Source organism: Podarcis muralis, chromosome 8, assembly GCF_964188315.1.
Source record: "Podarcis muralis chromosome 8, rPodMur119.hap1.1, whole genome shotgun sequence".
Classification (NCBI taxonomy): Eukaryota; Metazoa; Chordata; class Lepidosauria; order Squamata; family Lacertidae; genus Podarcis; species Podarcis muralis.
In genome coordinates, this window is record NC_135662.1 from 85,432,393 (window position 1) to 85,456,993 (window position 24,601).

A 24,601-nucleotide genomic window follows, 5' to 3' on the forward strand; every position below is an offset into this window, starting at 1 on the left:
TATTATTATTACATATGGGGAGAGGAAGTAGGGTTGTCCTTGCTGTCACATTTAGCAGGTGATAATAGTGATCTCCGTGCCACGAAACACTTCATCCTGTGGATTTTGGCAGGTCAGCCTACTGTTCACACAAGAACACCTTGGGGAAGAGGGCGCAGATCCCTAGAATCTGATCCAAGCAGATCCATGTGTGTTGTTTGCTTTGGCATACCTAGGTTAGGTATAGGCCACGCCCTAGATGTGTGCATTACCTCTGCTCTGGGATGTAGGCGAGACCACCCCTGTTCCCAGCTTCCTTGCAAATCCCACCTAGAGCCGGCCATTGTGCAGCTGGTCTACCTCCCCTTTCCTGTAGGTGGAGTTTCCCTAGGAAATGGCCTTGGCAGGAAGCTGCAGGGCGAAGTCTGCATTTCTAGGGGGGGCAGAATACACACTCTCTGCTCTTTCCAAGCCCCCAGCTCAGGGGGGGTTGAGCGCTAGCAAGAGAAGCGATTGTACAATCGCTGGCGTTATCTGGAGAGTCTGATTTTCCTGCAGCGAGAAAGGTAGAAATGGATCTTGCCTCTAAGAAAGGCTTTGTGTTCTTTTGGAGTCTTTAGGATAGTCAACTTTCAGACCAACCCCACGTACAGAGGGGTTGAAATTTGCAATGCCACCATTCAGAAGAATATCCTTGGCGTTATGTGTTCCGATATTGTGCTATTTTTTTCTGCTGATGGATTGTCAGGAAGTTTCTACATTCACCATGCAGTATCAGATTCTGGAGGAAGTACAGCCTGGGACTGTTCTGGGAAGGCTGTCGGAAGAAATTGGCCGGACAGAGGGCAGTTGGGGAACCTTTCAGCTGCTTCAGTCTTCTGCAGTGTTTCCCATACAGATGGACTCTCGAGACGGTTTGCTGAGCACCACAGGGAGGCTGAACAGGGAGCAGCTCTGCCACCACAGAGACCCGTGTGTCCTCTCATTCAGCGTTCTAGCGGCCCAATACTTCACCCTGATCCATGTGGAGATCCATGTCTTGGACATCAACGACAATGGGCCTCGGTTTCCTCAAGCGGCACTGGAGCTGGAGATATCTGAAAGCGTATCCTTACAGACTCGAATCCCTTTGGGCCGAGCCCTGGACCCAGATGCTGGCTCTAATGCTTTCTGTTCCTACTTCTTGTCACCCAGTGAGCACTTTGCCTTAGAGGTCACAGCCGGTTCTGACGGAACTCAGCAGGCAGAGCTGGTGGTCATTAAAGAAGTGGACCGGGAGCTCTACTCCTCGTTTGAGTTGGTCTTGACTGCAGTTGATCATGGAGTGCCCCCTAGATCTGGGACCACTGTTGTGACTGTGAATGTGCTAGACTCCAATGATAACAGCCCCACGTTTGCCCAGGGTTCTGTGTCGGTGGAGATCAGGGAAGATGCTTTACCCGGGACTTTTCTGATCAACCTCACTGCCACTGATCCTGATCAAGGACCTAACGGAGAGATTGAATACTCCTTCAGCAAACATGTTTCAGAGGAGGTGCTAAGAAAGTTTGCTGTGGAGCGTCACACTGGCAGTGTCCTTTTGCAGCAGTCACTGGATTATGAGAAGAACTCAGCCTATGAGTTGGAGGTGCAAGCCAGAGACCAGGGTGCCAACTCCATTCCAGCTCACTGCAAGCTCTTCATACGTGTTCTGGATGTCAATGACAATACGCCTGAGATCCAAGTCACCTGGGCAAAACAAGCAGCCGTACTATCAGAAGCTCAACCCCAGGGCAGCTTTGTTGCTCTAGTGACAGCATTTGACCCTGATTCAGGCCGTAATGGGCAGGTGGATTGTTATATCAGGCAAGGTGAAGAACACTTTGCCTTGAAAAGGTTCTCGCCTGGCAGCTACATGTTGCTAACAAATGCCCCCTTGGACAGGGAGAGCTGGACACAGCACCACCTGACCTTGCTGGTCCAGGACCGAGGGACCCCATTGCTGGCCACAACCAGACATTTCACTGTCCATGTCAGTGATGTCAACGACAACATGCCCTACTTTGAAACAAACCATTATCATGTTTCCATTGCAGAGAACAGTGAGCCGCCTTCTGTTTTAGTTATGGTCAGGGCCCAAGACGCAGACTCAGGCCTTAATGGGAAAGTTGTGTACAGAATCCCAGATCCACTAGTTCTAGAGTGGCTCGCTATTGATGCCAGCACTGGGGAAATCAGGGCCCATGCGGCTTTTGATGCCGAGAAGATTACCAGCCTTGACTTCCTTGTAATAGCAGAAGATATGGGCCAGCCTCAGCTATCGGCCAACGTTTCCGTGACGGTCACTGTGCTTGATGTGAATGACAATTCCCCAGTGGTAATAAAGCCAGAGCTGGAAAGTGGCTGTGCAAGTGTCACTGCCCTTGTGGATCCTGACACTGGACATGTGCTGGTGCCCAAGGAAGAAGGGAGCTCCGAACTAGCCGCCTCGCTTAATGCACCCCTTCTGCTCACTATACTGGCAACCGATGCAGACTCCGGTCTGAATGGGACATTGCTCTACAGCATCCTGAGTGGCAACGAAGCCGGCATCTGTGTCCTTGATCCCCAGTCTGGGCAGCTTTATCTGAACGGTAGCAATGCTAGCAGCCTTTTGGGCAGGGAATGGGACCTGGTGATATCTGTGAGTGACCGAGGCCCAGTGCCACTTTCCACCAGATTTATGGTGAAGATCACATTCAAGAGGCATTGTGAGCGCATGCCTGATTCTTTCCCGGTGTCCCAGCCCCTCAGCCCCTCTGTGGTGACAGGGATCTGCCTTCTAGGGTTGCTTGCCATCTCTTTGGTAGGCTTGGGGTTGATTATGTCCCTGTGCAGAAGGGAGAAGCACGGCAGCATGGCATATAACTGTCGGGAAGCAGAGCAGGCTTACAGCCAACAGCAACCGAAAAAGCCCCCCAAACCTATCCAGAAAGCAGACATCCATGTTGTGCCTGTACTGCGGCAGGAGGATGCCCAGCAGCCTCCGGCTGAGATAGAGAATCCATCAGAAGCTGCCTGGCTTAAGGCCTTGGGGGTGCCATGCCACATGACCCCCACTCTGTACAGGACCCTCAGGAACCAGAGAAATTCCAGCAGCCTTGGTGAGCAGGCTCCTTGCTATGCACAAAGGTTCAGAAGCCCCACCGCCCGGGATGTGCAGCCCACGGATAAAAAACTGCTCGACTCCATCTTCTGGCCTAAAGACCACTTGTCGGGAAAGGCGAAGGCAGGTCCAGAGGAGGCTCCTAGTCGCCAGCACATCTTGAGAAGCCTTGTGAGGCTTTCTCTGGCAGCTCTTGCTGAGCAAGGCCCCGGAGGACAGCTAGCCATGGAATCTGCCCCCGTCCAGGTAAGAGACTTCAGGACGGGAATAGGGTGGGTTATGGGAAAGGGGTAGGTACAAAAGAATAGGGATATATAGTAATCCATCTCTTGTGGGTGGTGATGCATAGTTGGCTATTGAAATAAATATAAATTATATTTATATTTCAGATTCAAGTAATTTTGTTTTAAAAGTGGTAGACAAAGCCCCAGATAGGTTTACTGAGGGCAGCTGGTTTTCTTCTACTCTTTTTGCCTAACCTTGTAAAACAGGTTCATCTATTAAATATGGCTGATGGGGCAAGGAAAGAACAGGTCCTTGTGTTCTAGAAAGCCATGACAACTAGTCAGTAGGATCTGGCAGAATTGTATTTTTGCACCTGTTTCTGTGTTTTCTTTATCTGAGCAGTAAACACTTGTAACAGAAGTAGCAGGATTTATTTCTACCCCTTCAGCATTGCTTACAGGGCAGTCCTGTGCAGGAGGTTTACTTGGAAGTTATGTCCCATGGTGTGTAACGGGGATTGCTCTGTATTACGTGTCTAGGATTTCAGCCTCAGATACGTCGTTCAGGTTTTACAAATCACTTTCCACAGAAGTCAGTCCAGGGGCAGCTTGTGTTTTGTAACTTCCTGCCACTTCACCTATCATCCTTTTAATCTGTATAGTGACAGATCCCAGAGAGACGAGGGACGAAAGGAATAGGTAGCCCAGGCTTCAAAACACTTAGCTGTGGCACTGCATGGCTACATCTTTGAGCTGTCAGTGGTGGGCCAGGGGTGAGATTTAGTTCCTCCACTGTTCTATTCAGGGTTGCTAGATTTATAAGCAGTGCCAACCTACGTAAGCTTGCAACTAGAGTGTGCATTAGAAATTACTCAGAGGAAACTGTCCAGCTTGGCAAGTTCAGCATCATTCAAACCACTGTAACGCTGCAGCGGTTGTCAGCTTTGCATGATGGGTGGTAGCTGCTGTGAGTAAACAGAGATGCAGAGCAGATAGACACAAATGGCTTGTTTTCTTGCAGAGAGGGGAAGAGCCCTAGACATTATAAATAGCCCAAGCGGAGCATAGGGGAGTGGGGATATCCTGTTAGGAAACAGCTCTGGTCAGGATTGTATGCGGATACCGGCTCTTCCTGTCTTTCAGCAAATCTCGCAGTTGTTGTCTCTGCTGCATCAGGGCCAAGTGCAGCCAAAGCCCAACCACAGAGGGAACAAGTACACTGCCAAGAATGCTTCTTGCAGGTGAGTTTTCTGCAGCTTATATGCCCTTTGTGAATCTCCTTTGTGTTGTGTTAACAAAAAGCAGCTTTTCTCCTTCACTGGAAATGACTGGCCTATCCCTCATGTCCTCTAGAAACTTGTCTCCCTATCACAGGTGTTAGGTTTGCCCACTGCTTAATAGGTCCTGTACCTTTAAAGATAAGGGATGCAGGTGGCGCTGTGGTCTAAACCACAGAGCCTAGGACTTGCCGATCAGAAGGTCAGCGGTTCGAATCCCTGTGATGGGGTGAGCTCCCGTTGTTTGGTCCCAGCTCCTGCCAACCTAGCAGTTCGAAAGCATGTCAAGTGCAAGTAGATAAATAGGTACCACTCTGGTGGGAAGGTAAACACCATTTTAGTGTGCTGCTCTGGTTCACCAGAAGCGGCTTAGTAATGCTGGCCACATGACCCGGAAGCTGTCTGCGGACAAATGCCGGCTCCCTTGGCCTATAGAGCAAGATGAGCACACAACCCCAGAGTAATCCATGACTGGACCTAACGGTCAGGGGTACCTTTACCTTTAAAGAGCCAGGCACTTTTGCTGAGAGGAAGTCTTCAGTAGAGTAGCCAGTTCCTACATTTTTTTAAAGAGTCGACTGATAATGTGCTGAATGTATAAAGAACTGAATGTCTAACGCTTCTCTAATAATGAAGGTTGTATAAGGCATAGTACTGTGGTTTTGTTTATTAACAGTTAATGCAAGTTCTCTCTTATCCACTGCTGCTGTTGGGCATATCCCCTTAGGCTTGTCACTGTGGGATCTCTGCAAAGCGCAGACTAAGCAGGACAATGGAAGGGGCAGTTTCTCCTCTGTTGGGTGAAGACCCAATTACTTAAGATGCTTCTCCTTTTCCACAGGAACCCCAATTCAAATGTTGAGGATCTCATCACCAAGGAGGGCAGCGGCTGTGAACATCATGACTGGGAGCTGCTGGGAAAGGAGCTAGGGAACTTACTGGACTGCCCATCTGGTGAGATACCATCACTCGTGTCTCCTCTGTCTCAGTGGTGCAGTCTCTGAAACTGTATCCTAGCTGATCTTATCCTTTCATGGGCCCATCACGTAATAGCTGACTAGGCACCCTTAGAGACACGTTTCTGTCTCTAATCCCTGTTCTGTGATATGCTACCTATGCTACCCATATGCTACCTAGGAAAAGACACAGGAAGAGTAGTGCATTGCTGGGATCCTCTTCCTAGTGATCAAGGTAGAATAACAGAATTATATAGAGTTGGAAGGGACCCCTGAGGGTCATCTAGCCCGACCCCATGCAATGCAGGAATCCCATCTAAAGCATCCATGACAGATGGCCATCCAACCTCCAAGGAAGGAGGTAGACAGGCTTATCTATTTATTTAAAATACTCCCTTTTTCTCCAAGCTCAAGGTAGCATACATGGTTCTCATCCTCTTCATTTAATCTCCACAAGTCTGGGAGGTAGGTTCAGCTGAGAGGCAGTGACTCGTTCAAGGTCACCCAGTGAGCTTCAGGGATTTGGACTCTGGTCTCCCAAGTCTCTGTCCATCACTCTAACCCAGGCGCAGGAAAAAACCCCGGCCCTCCAGATGTTTGGGACTACAATTCCCATCATCCCTAGCTAACAGGGCCAGTGGTCAGGGATGATGGGAATTGTAGTCCCAAACATATGGAGGACCGGAGTTTGCCTATGCCTGCTCTAACCACTATACCACACTGGCTCTCTGCGTAAAATCCTGAGTACATAATTCATTCTGCTTCTGCTAGAAATGGAGGGGGCAGCAGTTAGGTCAACAACAAAAATCTTATTGTGGTGTTCCCCCGACCCACAAAGCATTGGAAACATTAAGGGGTAGAAATTTGCTTTTGATTTTAAAACGAGTAATGAGATTAACATGATGCAGAGTTCTGAAATCAGTACTCACATGGAATTACAGGACTCGTGTAGCCCCGAGTCTATCCTTATCAACAAAGCCTAATTTATTCTTTCCCCCACCCTGCAGGGCTGGATCTTGATCAGCTGAACGTGGAAGACCCAGCGTGGATGGCGAGGCTGTCCTTTCCCATCTCTACTGACTACAAGGACAATATTGTCTCACCAGGGGCAGTACCGTCTCCACTGAGCGAGGAAACCACAGGCAGAGATGAACCTCACACTTTTGCAACCTTTGGCAAAGCAGCTGGGCACAAGCCAAACTCAGAAGAGCCCAGGCTCTCCAGTACCTTCCTCTCAGAGATGAATACACTTTTTGAGAAGATCTTGGCTCAGAAAGTCAGTCCCCAGGTAGATTGATGATTGGGGCTCTTGAGCAACTCTCAGAATGTAGCGAGCCCCAAGATCTGACTAGAGATGATGTGGGGACTGAAACGGACAGTGCTTTGGGCAACAGAACTGGCAATTGCAGTAGCAAGGAGACCTTCACCTCTTCTGGAACAGCTACTAGCAGCCAGTCCTCTTTGTTCTTACCACATCCCTGCTGCAGGAAATCAGCATGCCTCTATGGGACAATGAAAGGCAAACTGGAGCATAAGGCTCCCTGCCCCCCCCCCCCCGGCTACTATTTAATTATTTTGAATTGAGTGGGAGCAGGAGCTAAGGTAAGGAAATGCTGCTTCTTGGTCAGGCACTGAGTCTCCAGCAGGTGCTGCTCACCTATTACCAGGCTTTTATACAACAATGAAATTTAGAAGCTGCTGCTTGAGTCCGTTATTTATTTATAATAAAAATAAAACTCTCAGGAACCAAATTCTGTTCTTTGAATTATTCAGTCTACCTCCCAAACTCCACTTCCTGTTTTTATTCTATTGCATTAAAATTTCCTTCCCATTAGAGAGAAGGTCCTTTCGCTCCCTTAAGATTCTGAAACGTGGCTAAAAATCTCCTTTCCTTTCTGAAATGAAGGGGAGAATCAGCAGAATTCCTTGTGCAATTAACAAATTCAGTAAGCTCAAATCTTTTAGAGAAAGAAGACTAGGGCAGACTCCTTCCCCAATTTCTGTAAGACATTTCTGACTACAGTGTGAAATTGCCTGCCTGATTTTCAGAAACCATTTATGATTGTACCCCCTTTTTACATGGGATGTGCAAGTCCACATTTGCTTAACTTCAGCACCAAGTGCTTCAAGACCTGGCCCTCAAAGCTGCAGTCTATAGGCTCCTCATGTTCATTTTGCGGATGCAACATTTGCTTCCATGGTGCAAGGGTCACTCAGAAGGAGCCCTGTATCCTGACTCCATTCACAATCAGATGCTGCCTAGATGGATAGCCTCCACTGTATCATTCTTTATGCTGCGGGCAAACTGTCTAATAAGAAGTTATACATTTAGGAAGAGACGGAAACAGGTGCCGGCTATGCCCATGTGATTTGCCTCTTAAAAGGATCACTGTGGCAGCCAGTAACACAGCCACCATCTAAAGCAGAAAGTTTCTCCTTAGCCATGTTATCCAACTGCTACTCCTGAAGACCATGCTAAGGACTGTAGCTTGAGGTTATCTGGGAAAGCTGTGGCAGGCATGCAGTTTGCAGAGCTATTTGCCGCATCCCTAAGGCTTCCTGTGCTCCAGGAGTGAAGCAGGCCAAAAGCTGGCTGTCCAAAGTGAGAAGCCGGCAGCTGATCCAGGAGCTGAAGGCAAGGGCTGGATGAAGAGGTTTTTGTTGCCAGTGGTGACTGGTCCCGGATCTGTGTAGCTAAGTGAGAGAGAATATCACATCATTATCACAACTGCAGTAGCCAACATTTCATTCATTCTCAAGTAAGCACCATTTCCACACCATTCCGTGGTCCTTCCCCCCAACTCAGTACCTGCTATTTCCTCCTGTGCCATTACTTTGATTCTCTCCTGTGCAGCCTTGGAGCCGGCAGCTGCTGCTTCCTGGTAATGCTGTCTTGCTGTCGGTGAGTTCTGGGAGACTCCAGTGCCCTTTTTATAGCAAACACACAAATGAAAGCTGCTTGAGGAATCCTACATACAAGTACATGTGTATAAAGACTCCAATGCACCTGAAATGCAGTGTATTATTATTTTAGAACCATCCAATTCAAGGCAAAAGACCATGCTTAAGCTGTAAACACGGCCCTGGGCCTTTCCACATGCACTGCCTTTTAAAAAACTGCAAATTCTCCAAAGCCAGATCTATCACTATGCATAATTAAAAAGAAAAGCCCAGCTGCCAAGGCTTATGTTCACTTTAAAAATACCAAGATTGTGGCAGATACTGGGGCTACCATTTGTTTTAGTGAACTGAAGAATAGCTATCAAGGAACAAAGAAAGCCTAGCAAAAACAGGCATAGCAGCTCATGGATCTTGTGTTTGCGGCCAGATGGAAAGCAAGAGGAGTGGTTAGTTGCACAGCCTGTGGTAAAATGCCTTGACTGAGCCAGGTGAGCACCTCTTCACCTAAGCATGCCAAACTGCTAAACTGTAAAGAGCAAAAGAAAGGGATTCTCATGTCACCCATGAACAGGCTACTTCTACTTCTGAACAGTACGCCATAACTCTCCAAGCTGATGTTCACCTCTGTCAGCCCAGCAGCAGCGCCTTCGTCCAACAAACCCACAGCTTCCTGTACATTTCCCTTCTTGTCTGCTCTTGGGCAGTGGCGGAGGAGACACTGAGTGTAGCGGTGCTGGGCCATGGGGTGTCCCTGGCGAGCAGCCCGCTGGTAGTAGAAGACTGCCTAGAACAGAGAACAGGGACACTGCTACACATCCGATAAACTGTGCTCCTGCCAGACAAGCAAGTGCTCCTCCCTGCTGGCTTCAGTCCCACACATGATTGGCAGGAAAGTGGCCTGGCATGTTAGCCCCAACCCCACTGCAAGGAAGAACTACTACAAAGTAGAATACCTGCCTGGGGGAGGAGGGGGTAGCAGCTGGAGACTCCTTTGGACAGCCCTGACATCTTTCTCTCTCTTGCTGAATGTTTTAGCTCTCTTGTGTGAAAACATTGGCTCCTTACAGGGTAGTTTTTGACTAAGCTGCAGGCACAAGTTGCATAATGCAACTGGGGGCTCTTCTATAATGTGGAAATTAAGTACCTCTACTGAGGTTCTTTTTGAGCTTTGGCATAATGGAAGATTCTTCGTAACTCAATAAATGAGTTTCTCTTGTACTGGAACACTTGGAAAAGGAGCAACTTGGAGGACCGATATTTCCTGCCTAGAGCCTGATCCCCCTTTGAGAAAGGACGCAAAAACAAAGGAAGCTTAGGCAGCCTGGAGCAGGAGATGAACTGGGTCACTGCTGCATTTGGAGTGACTGCCCCCTACCCCCACCTCCATCGTTATGGCAAATGCTCCGCTCTAGCCTGCCGTTGCACATAAAGCTGTTTTGTTGCTAGTTTCTTATGACAGTGAGTGTTACAGGGATAGCCATGCTCTCTTGGGATCAGCTGGGAAGACTATCAGGGAAAATCTGAGAAAGGGACACAGGAAGCTGCCTTCTACTGAGTCAGACCATCCACCTGAGCATTCCCTACAATGACCGGAAGCTGAATTCAGGGGTTTCGGGCAGGGAGCATTCCCAGCCCTCCCTGAAGATGCTGGGGATTGACTCTGGGAACTTTCACATACAAATCCAATGTGTGTGATGAACTGCAGCAAGTATCCCACTGCAGGTCTCTGGGTTAAAGCTTGTGACTCAGAAAGAGAAACAAATTATGTCTCCCAACACATATAGCACACACTGAAGTTGCCCCACACTCTCCTTCCCACTTGTGCACAGCAGCAACACACAAGCCAAGAAACCAATGGGAATAGAGGACCTTGGCCACGTTCTTCTTGGTGCCTCTTCCGTGTTCGTAGCACAATCCCACATTAAACTGGGCTTTGCTGTGGTTCTGATCTGCAGCCAGCTTGAAGCAGGAAAAGGCCGTTTTCCACTGCTTGTCATGCATGTTCTCAAGCCCTGGGAAAATAATGTAAAAACAGCGGTCCAAATTCTAACCTGAGATGGTGGTTGCACCTATTATCAAAGAGAGAATACCTTCAGGAGGACACTTATACGTCAAACTATTCGCTGATTCAGCGGCTATCCTGCAGTGAAGATGAGGCAGGCAGTGGCAATTCAATATAAAATGTACGGATTCCAGTACCTCCTGTTACGCACCTTCAAATTCATTTTCAGACAAGTTCCCACTGCACTACACTACATCCAGCAAGTCCTACTATCTCTGTTTTACAGCTAAAAACACAGAAAACAGTACATACTCAGGTACTTAAGGTGGCACGGAGCATAAAATTGGACACAGTTACGCAGCAAGCAGCTGGTCATGTAACTTCTGCAAAGTCTTCCTTTAATCTTATTTAACTAGGCAGGACATGACAATAGTGAAATAGGATGCTGTTGCAAAAAAAAAAAGCACTCTGGTGAAAAAGTGTTCAAATGCACCACACTCTCACCTACTTATCTAGTCATCACGGGATGAATGCTTTTTCTTACTTAAATGGGAAATATTTCACATGTCATTTCATGTACCCAGGCACACATGGAAAGAAACTACCTTAAAGCACAGCTCCTATGAAGCTCTTTCGTATGAAGTCACACCTTTGGTACATCTAGGCTCAGCACCTACTCTCAACAACAGCAGTTTTCATTGCGAGAAACCCCCCCCCCCATGCCTTCTAACTTGAGACCCTTTGAAAACGTAGGTTGCTGAGGAATGAACTTGAGACTTTCTAGATTCAACACATGCTCTCTATCATTGCCACAAACCATTGAGCCATGATGGTGAACCTTTTTCCCAAGTCTTCCCTACCCCCCCCCCCATGGCCACCCATCCGGCACTGCACACAAAAATGGCCATGACTGAATCCAAAGTGCACAAATTATCCCCGCCCGCCCCGGGACAGTGTGCGAAAAATTATTAATTATTATTTCCACTCTTATAAATCAATTTCTCCCTCAAGATAGTGCAATTAATTCATTTCATCCAATTAATTCATTTCCCCCCTCAAGACAGTGCAAATCACATTATTAATTCTTCCATCTCCTCTTCCCCGCAAGCCCTCCCCACAAAAAAACGGTATAAAGGTTTATAAATCATGGTTTTTAATTAATTCATTCCCTCCCCAGCCCAGCCCAGCATGTTAACTGTCTTTGTTATTATTTCAAGCTCCCACTGTATTTTAAGACTCATCAGAAGGATTTTTGAGTTTCTCCCTGCTGCTGTGATGCTCAGGGCTCATTCACACTTCCTTCTGCGCTGCACTTCCTAGAGGAAGGTCTGTGCTTTAAAGTGCCAGGTCTGAGCACTCCCCCTCCCCCCAGTGCTTTTCCTGCGGAAACCTGCTCTTTTAACGCTCAAGCTGAACAAATGGCAATTCTGAGTTTTCTGCGGATTGCTGTTTGCTCTGATTCAGCGGTTAAGGGTGGGTTTTCATGGGGAAAGTACTGGAGCGGGGGGAGGTGTATACAAGATAACTGGCGTATACAAAGTTAGACTGGGTCATCCAAGAGAATGGAGCAAGCTAAGGTGATTTAACCAAAGACCAAGGAAAGGTTTAGCCATATAAAAAGGGGGGCAAAGAGGGAGTTTTTGCTGCATCCCAGAACAAACAGCTCTGCTCTCCCAGCAAATGTTACAAGATAAATCTATGCAGAATACTTAGGGGGCTGAGTAAACTGCATAAAACTGAAAGGAAAGGGACCTACAGAATGCTGTGCTAGATAAGTCCTTTCTCTGGGCCTGAGTCATTGCCCTTTTTAACATACCGGTAAGTGAGTGGCTTAAACCTCTAGTATCTCTGTCAGGTCTATGACACAGTTGAAGACAGAAGCCCCTGCCTGACGCAGACTGGATAAGTAACTCTATAAGCTGTTACCAAGGATGTTTGATGCCACGGAAATGCTGGCTTGAAACACCTGGTGCACTTGAGAAGCAGCTTCACCAACAGACGACTCCTCTTCCAGATTACCCTGCACAGGAGAGGCAAAAATGAAAACCGTGTATAGGTTGCCCATCTGTGGACAATCCTCTCTTTGCACTAGCTTTCACATTACAGGCATCTTCCCCACCTACATGCGTTTGAGAAAGGAGGTTTGGAAGAAATGATTGTGATGGAGTTTGGTGGATTTGGGGCAGAGTTTGGCTTTTTAGATGGTGCTCCCCATTATATGCAATTTCACATATAGGAAATCCGCATTTTGTGCGGGCGTTATGTTCCAAACCCGCACATTCCGCCCCTTCTGTGACATCTTTATGATGTTTTGGGGCTAGTTCCAGGTTCCAGGTACCAAAGAAATGCTCATACTGTGTGGCAATCCTACAGTCACCAGACATTTGGAGTGAGAATTAAAAGACTGTCCTTTCTTAATGACTCTTAACCGAAGGATCACGAAAATAAGAGAGGAAGAAGTGGATGGTTTTCTGGAGCAACTGTGGGAATTTGCAAGTGGACAGATAAAAACGATTTCATTCTCCCACTTGGGTTGAACACAAAGTCTGATTTCCTACCACTGCTGAGAATATCGAGATTAATATACTGACAACCATATCCTCCAGCAGGAGACTGGACAGGTGGAGTCATTTCCTGAAGTGTAGACTTGTCACTGGGCTTTGGGAAACTGCTGGTCAGAATGTTGCCATAGCAGTGACCCCGCAAGTTCAGAGGTGCGAACTGACAAATGTCACAAGTGGCTGTCCTGGCATTTTCACACTGCTTTGGACTGCAGACCTTGGTGACATGAAATATGCTAGCCTGGCTGTGAATTTGGTACTCTTTACAAATAATCTAATATACCAACTCCATGTAAATAGGCCCCAGCTGGAAAGAGGGAACTCAAAACTCAACAGAAAGATAGTGTAAGAGATCAGTTCAAAATATCCAAAATCTCCCCATTATCCTTTCTTTCAATTGGAAATTTAGATACATTCAGATGTATCTCATGACATATGGCCGCACTTTTAATGGCTACATGCCAAAGCTCAAAATGATGCATTTTAAATCATATTCTCCATCTCTTCAGAACAGATTCCTTCTTTATCATGTTACATGTTTGTTGCACAGTTATTGTAGAACAGAACTGTATTGCTTACACACATAAACTGTACTACTTTTCTAGAATGCATGCTAAATTTGCAGTAGTAGAAGAAAATGCACTTGGAGTTTACTTCAGAACTGAATTGTGTTGCTATTCACACACAATTGTGTGAGTTGCATGTCTGTGCGTTAACTGACCTACATTTAAATAAATGTCCCTTTTTTAAAGTCTTGATCAAACTAATTTTGCATTTGGGGCAGTTTGGTCAGGATTCCCTGGAGGGATTTCCCTCAAAGATTCTTGGAACTTTAGTTCATTAAGGGGGCTGAGAGTTGCTAGGAGAGTTCTATTCCCCTCACGGTGGTTCATCAATCAATCCCTTTTCCCAGGGGTGTCCTAACAACTCTTAAGTCACTGATTATACTACTGGATGCCCTGGATCTACTAAGAGAAGACTTGGAACATGTCACAGAAATCAGGTGACCGGGGGAGGGGGAGGGAAACCTCTTCCCAAGCCCTGGAAAACCACATTAGTGGGGAGATGGTCCAGGCAGTTCCACCTTTAACACTATTCCCTTCTCTTTCAGCCTGACAGCTGTGGCACTCATGACCTACTGGCACTCAAGACTTTACATGCAGCTATAGCAAGAGCAGCTCTGCTTGATCACAGGGTTCACTGAGTCCAGCCTCTCTCAATCTGGTACTAGCAATGAACATTTGGAGAATCTCTTATCATCAGATACAACATAGCCATTTGAGGTACATTTCACTTCCTGTCAGATGTTTAGAGGGCTTTTTAGGTGAAGTATACACAATGATTTTTTGCCCTCTGAACTCTTCAGTATATCCCTTATTTCTTGACATTAAAGTCAACACTTTAAAAGAAGATTTCAGAAAGTTCAGAAAGTTAGCACATGCTAATTTTACTGAAGCCAAGTAAGTGTTTTATTTTTTCAGTGAATCTTTAGCAAATCTACGGAGTCAGCAATTTCAGTACTGGAATGATTTGGTGCCATCAGATGGCAGAAGTATATATTACAGGATACTCTTCATCTTGTCAGGATTAAGAGACAGGAAGGACTGTTGCCAGAAAGCAAGATGGGTCAGTCCTTCCTTATGGAAAATTAAAAATGCTTTTGTATCAGAAGCTATAAAGCCTGGCTTGATAATAATACAAAAGATGTGAATGCAGCTCTCTGACATGAAAAGTGCGCTTCCAGGTTTGGACCCAGAAATTTCCCACCCATCCCTGGCCCCTGTGAGCACCGGTGGAGTGCGGGTAAGCGCCCCCCTGTTCCACCCTGCCCTGCCCCCATTCCGCCCTTTTAGTGAATTGTTTAGAGACTTTTGGGGTCACTTCCAGGTTTGGCGTCGTTCACATGTGCATGATTGTGCATCATTCAGATGTGTGTTAATCGGTCATTGCCCGTATTTTCCCTTTGTATTGTATTTTGAGTGCAACATGTTGCAGGAAATAATAATAATAATAATAATAATAATAATAATAATGACAACAACCTGAATTCAAGAGTACGCAGCCACAGCACTGTGTGAGCTCTTGCCCCAGCCTTACTCTCTTTGCCTCTTTCATCAATCCAAACTTCTACAGTCATGATTAAAATGCAACTTGTATCTTTAAACATGATTTTAGTAAAACTGGAAATCCTAGTAAATATAGACACGAGGTGGAAAATTCCCAAACCATGTGTCTCAGGCCTGAACAACATGGCAGACACAGCAAGGCTGTTGTTTAAAGTTCACTATCCAGTTCCATCCCCAATCTGGGTTGTGACACTATCATTTCCCCAAGTCTTTGTTTTTCAGCCCGCATCTACTTGATACCACTTAGCTGAGACACCATCACTCTGTTAGCTATTCTCCTTACCTGGACAAACCTACTTCCTGCTATTACCATATAGCTTCTTCTATCTGTACAGCCATGTGAGCTTTCCACCTTCTTATCAGAAACCACTTGGTCTTCTCTGTCCTGCTTTTTTAAAGGCTTCTGTCTCTTTCACCTATCCTTCCCTTGGGTTCTGTCAGGGAACTGCCATCAGCTCAGACGCGAGAGGTGGAAGGGAAGTTGTGTTATAGGGAACCTCTGAAAGTCTTGCAAAGCAGTTCCTTCTCTGGCGAGGAGGAAAGCCCCACCTCCAGTGGGGAGGAGGTGGTGGGACCAGGGGATGCTAGGGAGAGCCTCAACACTGACCCTGAGCAAGCCGGAGAGGAGGGAAGTACCCCTTTGCCAGAGCCCATTCTGTGCAGTAGATTTCGGCGCAGGGAGGGGAGAAGGTTGGGGGTCAAGCGACTGTTATGCTGGGGGAGGTACAAGGACCAACCACTCCCAGATTCTGCTAGCGACTGAGCCAGACATGAACTTGCGATGCTCTTCACTGTAAATAGTTTTGCACTAAGAATAAAGCCTGGAAAAGACAGGTCGGAGTCTTGCCTGTTTGCTCTCGAGCAACCACACCACCATCTGACAGGTTCCTATATCTCATCACACTAACTCAGGCTTCCTCAAACTCGGCCCTCCAGATGTTTTTGGCCTACAACTCCCATGATCCCTAGCTAGCAGGACCAGTGGTCAGGGATGATGGGAATTGTAGTCTCAAAACATCTGGAGGGCTGAGTTTGAGAAAGCCTGCACTAACTACTCAGCCTCCTTTTGAGGCTCTGCTCCATTCTGAACCTCTCATCACTGTTGCTGGGCAGCCTTGCCCAATGTGGTGCCCTTCACATGTTTTAGACTAAAACTTCCATCATCTTGGACCATGGACCATGCTGGCTGGGGCTGATGGACACTGAAGTCCAAACCATCTGGAGAGTGCCAGAATGGGGAAGGCATAGGAATTTTAATCCCAGCCAAAATTGGTATTTTCTTCTTCTTTCACAGAAGCTGGAGAACATTCTGTTGCTAGCGGCTTTATCCCCTGAACAGTTGGAACATGCACATTTTGTGACATCAACCAACCGTTGTCAGATGAGTCAACCCAAAATCTTTAAACACTTTTTATGTCAATGTATACAGTATGCATTAAGTGAGCTGTCTTGCTAGAACCTCAATGTTTGGCAGATTTCAAGAGACAACGTACACCTGCAAATTCTGGGTAACAGAAGGAAACATGGACGATACCGCTTCAGTAAACAAACCAAGATTCTTCACCTGGGATAGTGCTAGTGAACATGGCCCAAGACTGTGGTGCCTTATAGCTCAATCTACATAGGCATATTCATTTCTTACTCTCATTGTACAATCATGTCAAGATAGGAGTTCCAAAACAAACATTAAAATATGTGCCTCTGCTTCTACCCTGAATTTAGTTGGTCTCAAAGCTATCACGGATGTCCCTGAAGTATACCAAATGTACATGAAATCCACATGATACTAATACGGCAAGTGGTATCAAGGTTATGCAGAGAGTGTGTTCATGCTTTCGAAAAATTAAAGACCCTTCCCTAGCTCATTAACTCATACTTCAGAAATTCTGAGCTAAATTCATGCTAAAAGCCAAGTCCCACAAAAAGAAAAGAGGCATTACCTGCAAGCGTAATAGGCACGAGTCTGGTTCAGAACCTGTGCTGGATAGGAAGAGGATGTCCCCTGCAAAAAAAACAAAAAAAGGTAAGGCAATGACAGTTTGGGTCTCAACACAGAGTTGCCTTCCCTGCCATAGTTCTGGTTGCACAGATCTGGAAGTTGCAGCTTCCTCTCCTACTCTTCTGTTAAATCAACAATATTTTGTGATATGCCTTACAGCAGACAGCTCTCTTCTACGTCCCTTCAACTAAGTTTTACTCAGAGTAAACCTACTGAAATTAACAGGTTTAACTCAACCATATCCATGAATTGAAATGGGTCTATTCTGACTCAACAGTCACCCTGCTCATCTTTGAGAACTCAGTCAAATAAATAATTTGGCCAGAGCCGTTCTTTGCACAGCATGGGTAGCAACCTGTGGCACAGATCACGAAAGTGGAATAAGGACCAAGAATCTGTGACACATCTGGACAGAAGCAGGAGCGCCCAGTCAGGTACAGCACTATACCTAGGCCTATACTGCTGCCTGTCTCCACAAAAACAGACTGAGACGAAACCGGTGGTTAATAAGGGGGTTCCTTATTAGCAGCTGTGTGATTAGATGGGCACGCTCCTGTGCCTCCACATTACCTTAGTGTAAGAAAATGTGCTTTGCATATAGCAGTCCCAGGTTCAACCCCTGGATCTTAGAGGAGGGCTGGGAATTGCTATTGCAGGAACCTTGGAAAACAGTTGCCACCTGGAGAAGACAGTACTGGGCTAAATGGCTTGAATCAGTAAAGCAACTTCATAGAGAAACAGGACTTCTCTCACATTAGCCACAAGGCTATTGTACAGCTATACTCACTCTCTCTACTGGACTGTAGAGATTCTGTAATGACCCAAATACCTGTTGATTACAAGAACCCCAAACATATTTTAACATTCCCATTCACCTATGGCCAGAAGGTAATTAATGTAAACAAATTTTCTTCTTAAATTGCAGCTATTTGGGTTACTAATAATTTATTGATGACTATATTGCTCATCAATTTGTTTCAACAAGACTTTAAACTTTCTCTTTTTATAGACATTTCTAAGTCACACTTTCTCCTTTTGTTAAAAGTATGAAAATAAGGGTGATATATTCATTCTAACCTGTCTTCCCCATTATTTAACAACCCAAATAAGAACAAATGCTTTTGAAACACAAGGTACTTGACTGGAAAGTTCCATAAAGCAGCTACTGATTGGAAAGCCCACAAGGGAATCTCCTGTTTAACCAGAGACATCTCAGGCAACCATGTCCCAAGACAAATTCTCTCCAGGCTTCTGCCTCAGAACAGGCTGCTTGCACAACCTGCTGATTTGCCTGTCCTCGTTTGCAGCTGGCCACTACCCCATGCATTCTGATGTGTCTTTGCATTCTAAAATCAAGATTTGTACCTGTTTCTGAAACATGTTGATATTGTTTTGGCTTTGAAGTTTTGCTGGATAGATTCTTTGGTGCATAGCTGGAGTCGTCTCCCACGAAGAAATGTTGTTCCTCTTTCTCACTGGAGCAAGCAGAAGGGGCTGTGGGAGGGACTGAAGGAGAGGAAACGTATTAAAAGTACATAGGATGCTGTCTCAATCCCTATTTTACAAAGATAGATCTTCAAACATCTAGGAGTCTTTACAATTCTGATACAATTTTGCTGCTGGAGTTTCAAGTGCAGTACATATAGCTGAAGAGTGTGTGTGTGTGTGTGTGTGCGCGCGCAGTGTATTCTTCCCAGCACATGATGCTCTAGACTCAACTGTGCTATTCCCTAGCAAGCTTACCTGAATGTTGACTTTGGGGCAAAACAGCAAGATGACCCTCCAATTGGTAAAACCCAACATCTCCTCCACCTGGTTGCACAGAGCTCAGCCTTCGAACATGCTTCACCAACTCCACAGCAAGAACAGCCAATGCACTCTAGCAAAGGAGAGCAAGGATTAGGGACTATCAGAAAAAGCTTTGTTAAAGGCTATATACAACTGTTCCTATTATAAAGACACCCTGGCTTCTGCCCCACAAAGCGACCACTCTCTTCTACCATGCAATCATCCCAGGCCTACTTACCAAGGTGAAGGATGTGCAGTGATGCAAGAGGTTCCCACATCCACAACTTCTGTGCTGCTGGTGCCTACCATGCCGGCTTCAGAAAGAAGGACAAGAAAAGAAAACGGATATGGAAACCAGAAAATAAGCTTGCATTTAATTCAGCCTGCACCAAAGCTTTGGAGAAAAGGCTACGTGTGACCTACTCCACAATCTACACTCAGACACCACCTTTTTTTGCGGACGGGGTTACCCGTCACTCAGTTTTCATATTAATATTCATCTAGGTTTCTCCTGTATGTAAGCAGAGGTAGAAAAGTTAACTGAACAATTTTCTTTTTCCCCTATGAACTATTCACCCTATGTTTGCTTTGATTTAGTGTTAGGTGGATCCAGAACAATAGCACTGGAAGCTCTGGGCAAGTGTCCAATGTATAGTGACGTTTGAGTCGAGGACATGGTTCCATCTGTGAACTTGTGTAAGCCTGATGCTGGTTGTGTTCTGCCTCTCCAGCATGGATGTAATTCAAGCTGGAGCAAAATGCAGATTTCTAGAGGATGATGAAATTTTCTTTGGATTTTAGATTGCAATTCTGTACTCATGATCTCCTGGATATGGCAGAAACCCCTTCCCGCCCCCCTGCCATGGCAGCAGAAGATGAGATAAACTTTAAATAAATAATTTATTTTTTAAAAAACTCGGTAGAGAGAAAAAGAAAACAAAAAAACCTCTGCCTACCCCTACACCTCAAGCCACCCTCATGATGCAGTAAAATATGATGCAAACCAGCACCCAGTTACAACATACCACCAACAGCCTATGAACCCCACAGAGGGAGATAACGCAAGTGCTGGAGCTATTACTTTCTTGCCTCAGGGTGTGCACACTTAGAACACACAAGGGTGATGGTATGTAGGGAGAAAGGGCACTCTGCACAAAGCAGCCTGTCAGAGCACATAGCTAACACTCCTTTAACTAGAACCCAGACTTGTACCTTGCCTTGGAACTCTAGACACAAATATTCAACAGCAACTCCCACTCCACCTCCACAACTGGAAGAAAGTACCCCACAGAGGTAAACAAAGAAAGGCAGCAACCATGCCTCAAGGTATTGTTTCTGCAGCTGCCCCCGTGGGCAGTTGCATGTGCCCTGAACACCCGTGAATGGGAGTTGCCTATACACACACACACAGAGAGAGGCATGCACTTGTGTGTGCACACATACCATTTACTTTTCAACACTGTGCTATATGTGAATACTGTGTCTTGGCCAAAATGTATTGCTTTAACACTCTGCTCTACCAACAGCTGGGAGCAGTGTCTCCCACAGACAGTAACCCCACACCTAGGACAGTATCCTGCAGGTGAGACAGGAAGGCATGGACTCAAGTGCAGGCCAGGAAAAACTGTCCCTGCATGTGCAATGTTCCACTCGAAACCCCAAAGGGATAAGGGGGAAGTTCTGTTTAACTGAGAAATCCAAGAACAGTAATCCTTCACCTTACATGCATTTGACTCATGCGATCTCAACAATACCATGTTGAAGGCAGACCGGAAGTTCAAAGGAAGGCAGGTAGCTTAAAAGATCTCTCTGAATTGGGTCCACTTGGCACACCAACTTTGGAATACTCTCACAAGATCTCATGGGACAATGTGACTTTTGGGGGTGATCTCATGCCAGCACACCAAGCAGTCCTTGCTCCCCAAGCAAGGCGGAGATCTTAAAAGCTATTTTAGCACCAGGTCTGCTTTGGCAACCCAGTGTGAAAAAAGTTTTAAAGCTCTATGCTTTGCTTGCGGAGCAAGGCCCACTCAGCGTGCCAGATCTGGGAGTGCTGGGGATGCTCTCTCCCTACCTCCTTACTCGCAAGCCATGGGCTTGATGTAACCAGGGCTTTCTTTCAGCCAGAACTCAGTTCCGGCGCCTCTCAGGTGGGCAGCACTGCCATTATAGGAGAACAAGGGAGGCATTCGTGGTGAGTTCCAGCACCTCTTTTTCTAGAAACATAGCACTGCGTGAAACCCTTGGATCCGAGTACCATGCAAGATGAGGGAATATTGTATTACAGCTTATTTTATGGTTTACATCTATCATTTGGAGCATTATTAAAGTCTTGAAATCTAATTCCTCAGTGTTCTCTGTTTAATAACCTGTGACCATGTAATGAACTGCAGTGTTATTAAATCTGTATCAGTAATAGCAGTCCCAAGTGCCTCAGGGATTCAGTGAGGCAGTGGGACTTAGGCTATGCTTGGAGCATGGGGTGCTAATCTGAGAACGTGCACCAGCGTCCACATCAAAGCAATATTCTAATAGGGTCAGATTCTAGGGCAAAACACTGTGACACAAACCACTTTCACAACTCATCACTTTAAAAAAGAAAATGCACAACTAAAAATATAAAGCATTAATGGGGAGCTGCTTGAAAACAGATATATAATGCAGGTACACTTATCAGAGTCGGGACTGTGTAGAGGTAGCAATGGAAAAAGAACTGGAATGACATGACCAGCTCCTCTGGCTACAAAAGAATTGCGTGGTGACAGTGGGCACTGTTTTCCAAGGAAAGCTTTTCCAAGAAAAGTTCTTTTTTATTTATTAAGTTTCAAAACTAATATTCTGCATATACATTAACAGAAAAACAAACATGAGGCATAGGGCAATAACAATTGTTCATAATATTGCTATACTATTATATAAAGGATCAGTATGGTTAAGCTGACAACTAAGAAGTTGAGGGTCCAAGGATTATGTTGAGGAGAAGGATTATGGTTGCGTTTCTTCCAGCCAAGGTGAGTATGGAGCAAGTTACTTGACCTAGAGGTCCGTAAATGCCGAAGGAACAGGTAGATGTATTTGATGGGTTTTAACAAAGTCTAAAAATTCCCCACCAGACTGTCATGAAGGAGTCTGGTTCTGCCTTTCCCTTTAGGAATCTGAAATGCCGTCTTGGCTTTTTTGAAACGTTTGACATCTTTTGTTCTTATATGTGATGGAATCCACCTGGAGTGGCTGGGAAAACCCAGCCAGATGGGCAGGGTATAAATAATAAAACTATTGTTATTAAATTATTATTATTTTCCTGAAGAGCAAAATTCCAAATCTTATTCCACTAGTTTGTAATACTGAAATCAAAAGTGTCTTCCAGCATTGAGTTAGACAGTCTTGCTGCAAGAAATCAGGAAGGTATGCAGTTCTTTGGATTTAATGTCCTCATTTATTCCTTCAAATATCCAGAGTAAAGCAAGTTTTGGAGAAAACTGAATATGGTCTTTAATCATTTTTAAAATGTCTACTTATATCTCAAACCATATTTGTTGTTTTGGACATTCCCACCACATATGTGCCCCGTTGACCGTATTCTCTCCAGCACAAATGGTAGTACTCCAAAGAAACACCGGAAAAATTGACCAGTGTAAAATACCATTTATGAGCTATTTTTAATGCCTGTTCCCTTGTAAGAACAGTGTTAGATTTAAAGGGGCCTTCCCCCCACATTCCTGACCGGGTAGTTTCATCTTTGGTTTCCCTCAGGTTCATCTCCCAATTAGATTTTATACTTGGCTAAAATCTCATAATACTAATACTAATAATTCAGTAAGCTCTTAAACATTGCTACCACAAATACCTTTCCATTAGGAGAACAGATGAGTGGCATGAGCGTGGACTACAGGGTCTTGCAAGAGATCTAAAAGTTGATAAACGTGAAGCCATCTTACAGGTAAGGTTCCTTAATGCCAAGGTTAATTGCTTTCTTGAGATTGGGCATGAATTTTGGTAAAAATATTTCAAACAATAACCCTTTGGTTGTCAAAATAATGTATTCTTAATAGAGGTCATTAGCTTTAGAATAATACTTCATTGGCATTAGTGGTGAATATACGAACAGTATTTTTTCTGCCATTTTTTCCAAATGTCAATAGGGCATTGTGTGTATGTGTTTAATATTATTACAAAAGGCATGTGAAATTGGGTTGAACAAAAATTGAGGAAAATGTACATTTCCTATTTGAGAGTTTCCTAATTGGACCCATGTCTTGTTGGGGCAGAATATCATGCTTGCAGGCACAATTCTATGAGCTTAAAACTGATACAACACAACAAGGTGGAGGCTTGAAGTAAGAGAAAGAAGAGACCTGGCCCTCTTCCAAGGCATATTAGCTCCCCCAACCCACCCTTAACTATAACCATGCCCAAAATTCATCTTTGAAACACCTGTAATGTGGAGCTGGGCAGACCAGAAGTCATAAAAGCACAGGCGACAAGAAGCTCAAAGCTTTATTTCCATAAGACTCCCAAAGATATTAAAAGAACACAATCCTTGCCAAAGCTAGATTGATAATCTATGTGTCTGCAGTGAGCAATATTTCCTGATCACTTTACAGTTGCCAAAATTTGGCTACACTAAGGTGAAGGTAGCAAACGCTCTGTTGAAGAGCCCTCATGTGAAAAGTCCTCCCTCTGAAATAGCTAAGGTTTCCCCGTTCCGCACTCCACAAAAAGAACCCCAGGGTGAATAAACTTTGCAGTTTCTAAAGCCCTTTATTTGTACAGTTTTGCAACCAAAGCCAATGAGCTCTGAAAAATGAGCATGAGCTTGAAAGTCTTGTTCCAGAGAAAAAATGGCTTTGATCATTACAATCACATGCTGAGAATATAAATTGCACATCTTTCCCTTTAAGCACACTGGAAATCTGCTTTAAAGAATGTAGCCTCAGGCAAACAAGAACTCTTCTGGACAACTGCTTGAGCTGCCACCCATCATGAATATCGCAGGACAGAACTAATGCTGAAAAGAGCCAAGGTTAGGGCTGGGATGGAGAACCTGTTTTCAGACTGAGAAATGAATTCTTTTTAAGCTAGCATTCGGGGGGGGGATACCAGTGCAAAATTAGAGCAACAAACTTTAATTTTAAGGTTGTATAGTAGACTTGTATTTACATACACTCAGACATCCCTCTCTATCCTCCATCCAAGAAGCATGATCAAAATCCAAGGACACATTCTAGCCAGAGGGTGTGGTGTGGGGAGAGTCCCATTTCAGCCTTATGGCCTGGTTTTGCCCAGATTCTGGGCTTGCTGTGAGGTGTCAGTTTAGGCCAGGGGTGAGAAACTTCTGACCTGTGGGTCAAACTTGGTCAGCTAGGTCTCCTTCAACGAATGAACCAACGAACGAACAAACGAACTAAAATTATACATTTCTTATTATTATCCTCACTATAGCAAATCACAATTCTATGCCATCATTTCTAGCCAATTTATTTTTATTAAGGGCACAGCTGTGATACCATTTAAAAACAAAATTTGCAAAAATACAGTGGTACCTTGGTTTACAACCATAATCCGTTCTGGAGGTCTGTTTGTAAACCAAAACAGGTTTTAACTCAAGGAGTGCTTTCAACAATGGGACCTCCCAAAAAAATTTGTTCGTAATAAAAAAGAAAA

General features: G+C 45.2%; 2 protein-coding genes across 2 annotated transcripts in view; one reads left to right on the forward strand and one right to left on the reverse strand.

The window, feature by feature from the left end:
* PCDH12 (protocadherin 12) lies at positions 1-7,279 on the forward strand. Its single transcript, XM_028738153.2, has 4 exons — positions 1-3,349; positions 4,471-4,568; positions 5,446-5,558; positions 6,568-7,279. Exons 1-4 carry the CDS (start codon positions 650-652, stop codon positions 6,855-6,857), a joined length of 3,201 nt encoding a protein of 1,066 aa, XP_028593986.2. The 5' UTR covers positions 1-649; the 3' UTR covers positions 6,858-7,279.
* The window catches only part of DELE1 (DAP3 binding cell death enhancer 1), a 19,251-nt gene continuing 1,909 nt past the window's right edge, over positions 7,260-24,601 (reverse strand). Inside the window, exons 3-11 of the mRNA XM_077933456.1 lie at positions 19,176-19,251; positions 18,893-19,028; positions 18,515-18,655; positions 17,091-17,152; positions 12,390-12,483; positions 10,331-10,473; positions 9,084-9,245; positions 8,370-8,487; positions 7,260-8,254 (exon numbers count right to left, since the gene is read on the reverse strand). Coding sequence (XP_077789582.1) covers positions 8,007-8,254; positions 8,370-8,487; positions 9,084-9,245; positions 10,331-10,473; positions 12,390-12,483; positions 17,091-17,152; positions 18,515-18,655; positions 18,893-19,028; positions 19,176-19,251 — 1,180 coding nt within the window. The 3' untranslated portion in view covers positions 7,260-8,006. The remainder of the gene's footprint in view (positions 8,255-8,369; positions 8,488-9,083; positions 9,246-10,330; positions 10,474-12,389; positions 12,484-17,090; positions 17,153-18,514; positions 18,656-18,892; positions 19,029-19,175; positions 19,252-24,601) is intronic.

Bases quoted from the DNA above. Each gene is read 5' to 3' on its own strand.
- PCDH12 (XM_028738153.2), top strand. From the start codon at position 650: ATGCCACCATTCAGAAGAATATCCTTGGCGTTATGTGTTCCGATATTG. The intron at 3,350-4,470 runs GTAAGAGACTTC...CCTGTCTTTCAG, and splicing joins TGGAATCTGCCCCCGTCCAG to CAAATCTCGCAGTTGTTGTC. The intron at 4,569-5,445 runs GTGAGTTTTCTG...CCTTTTCCACAG, and splicing joins GCCAAGAATGCTTCTTGCAG to GAACCCCAATTCAAATGTTG.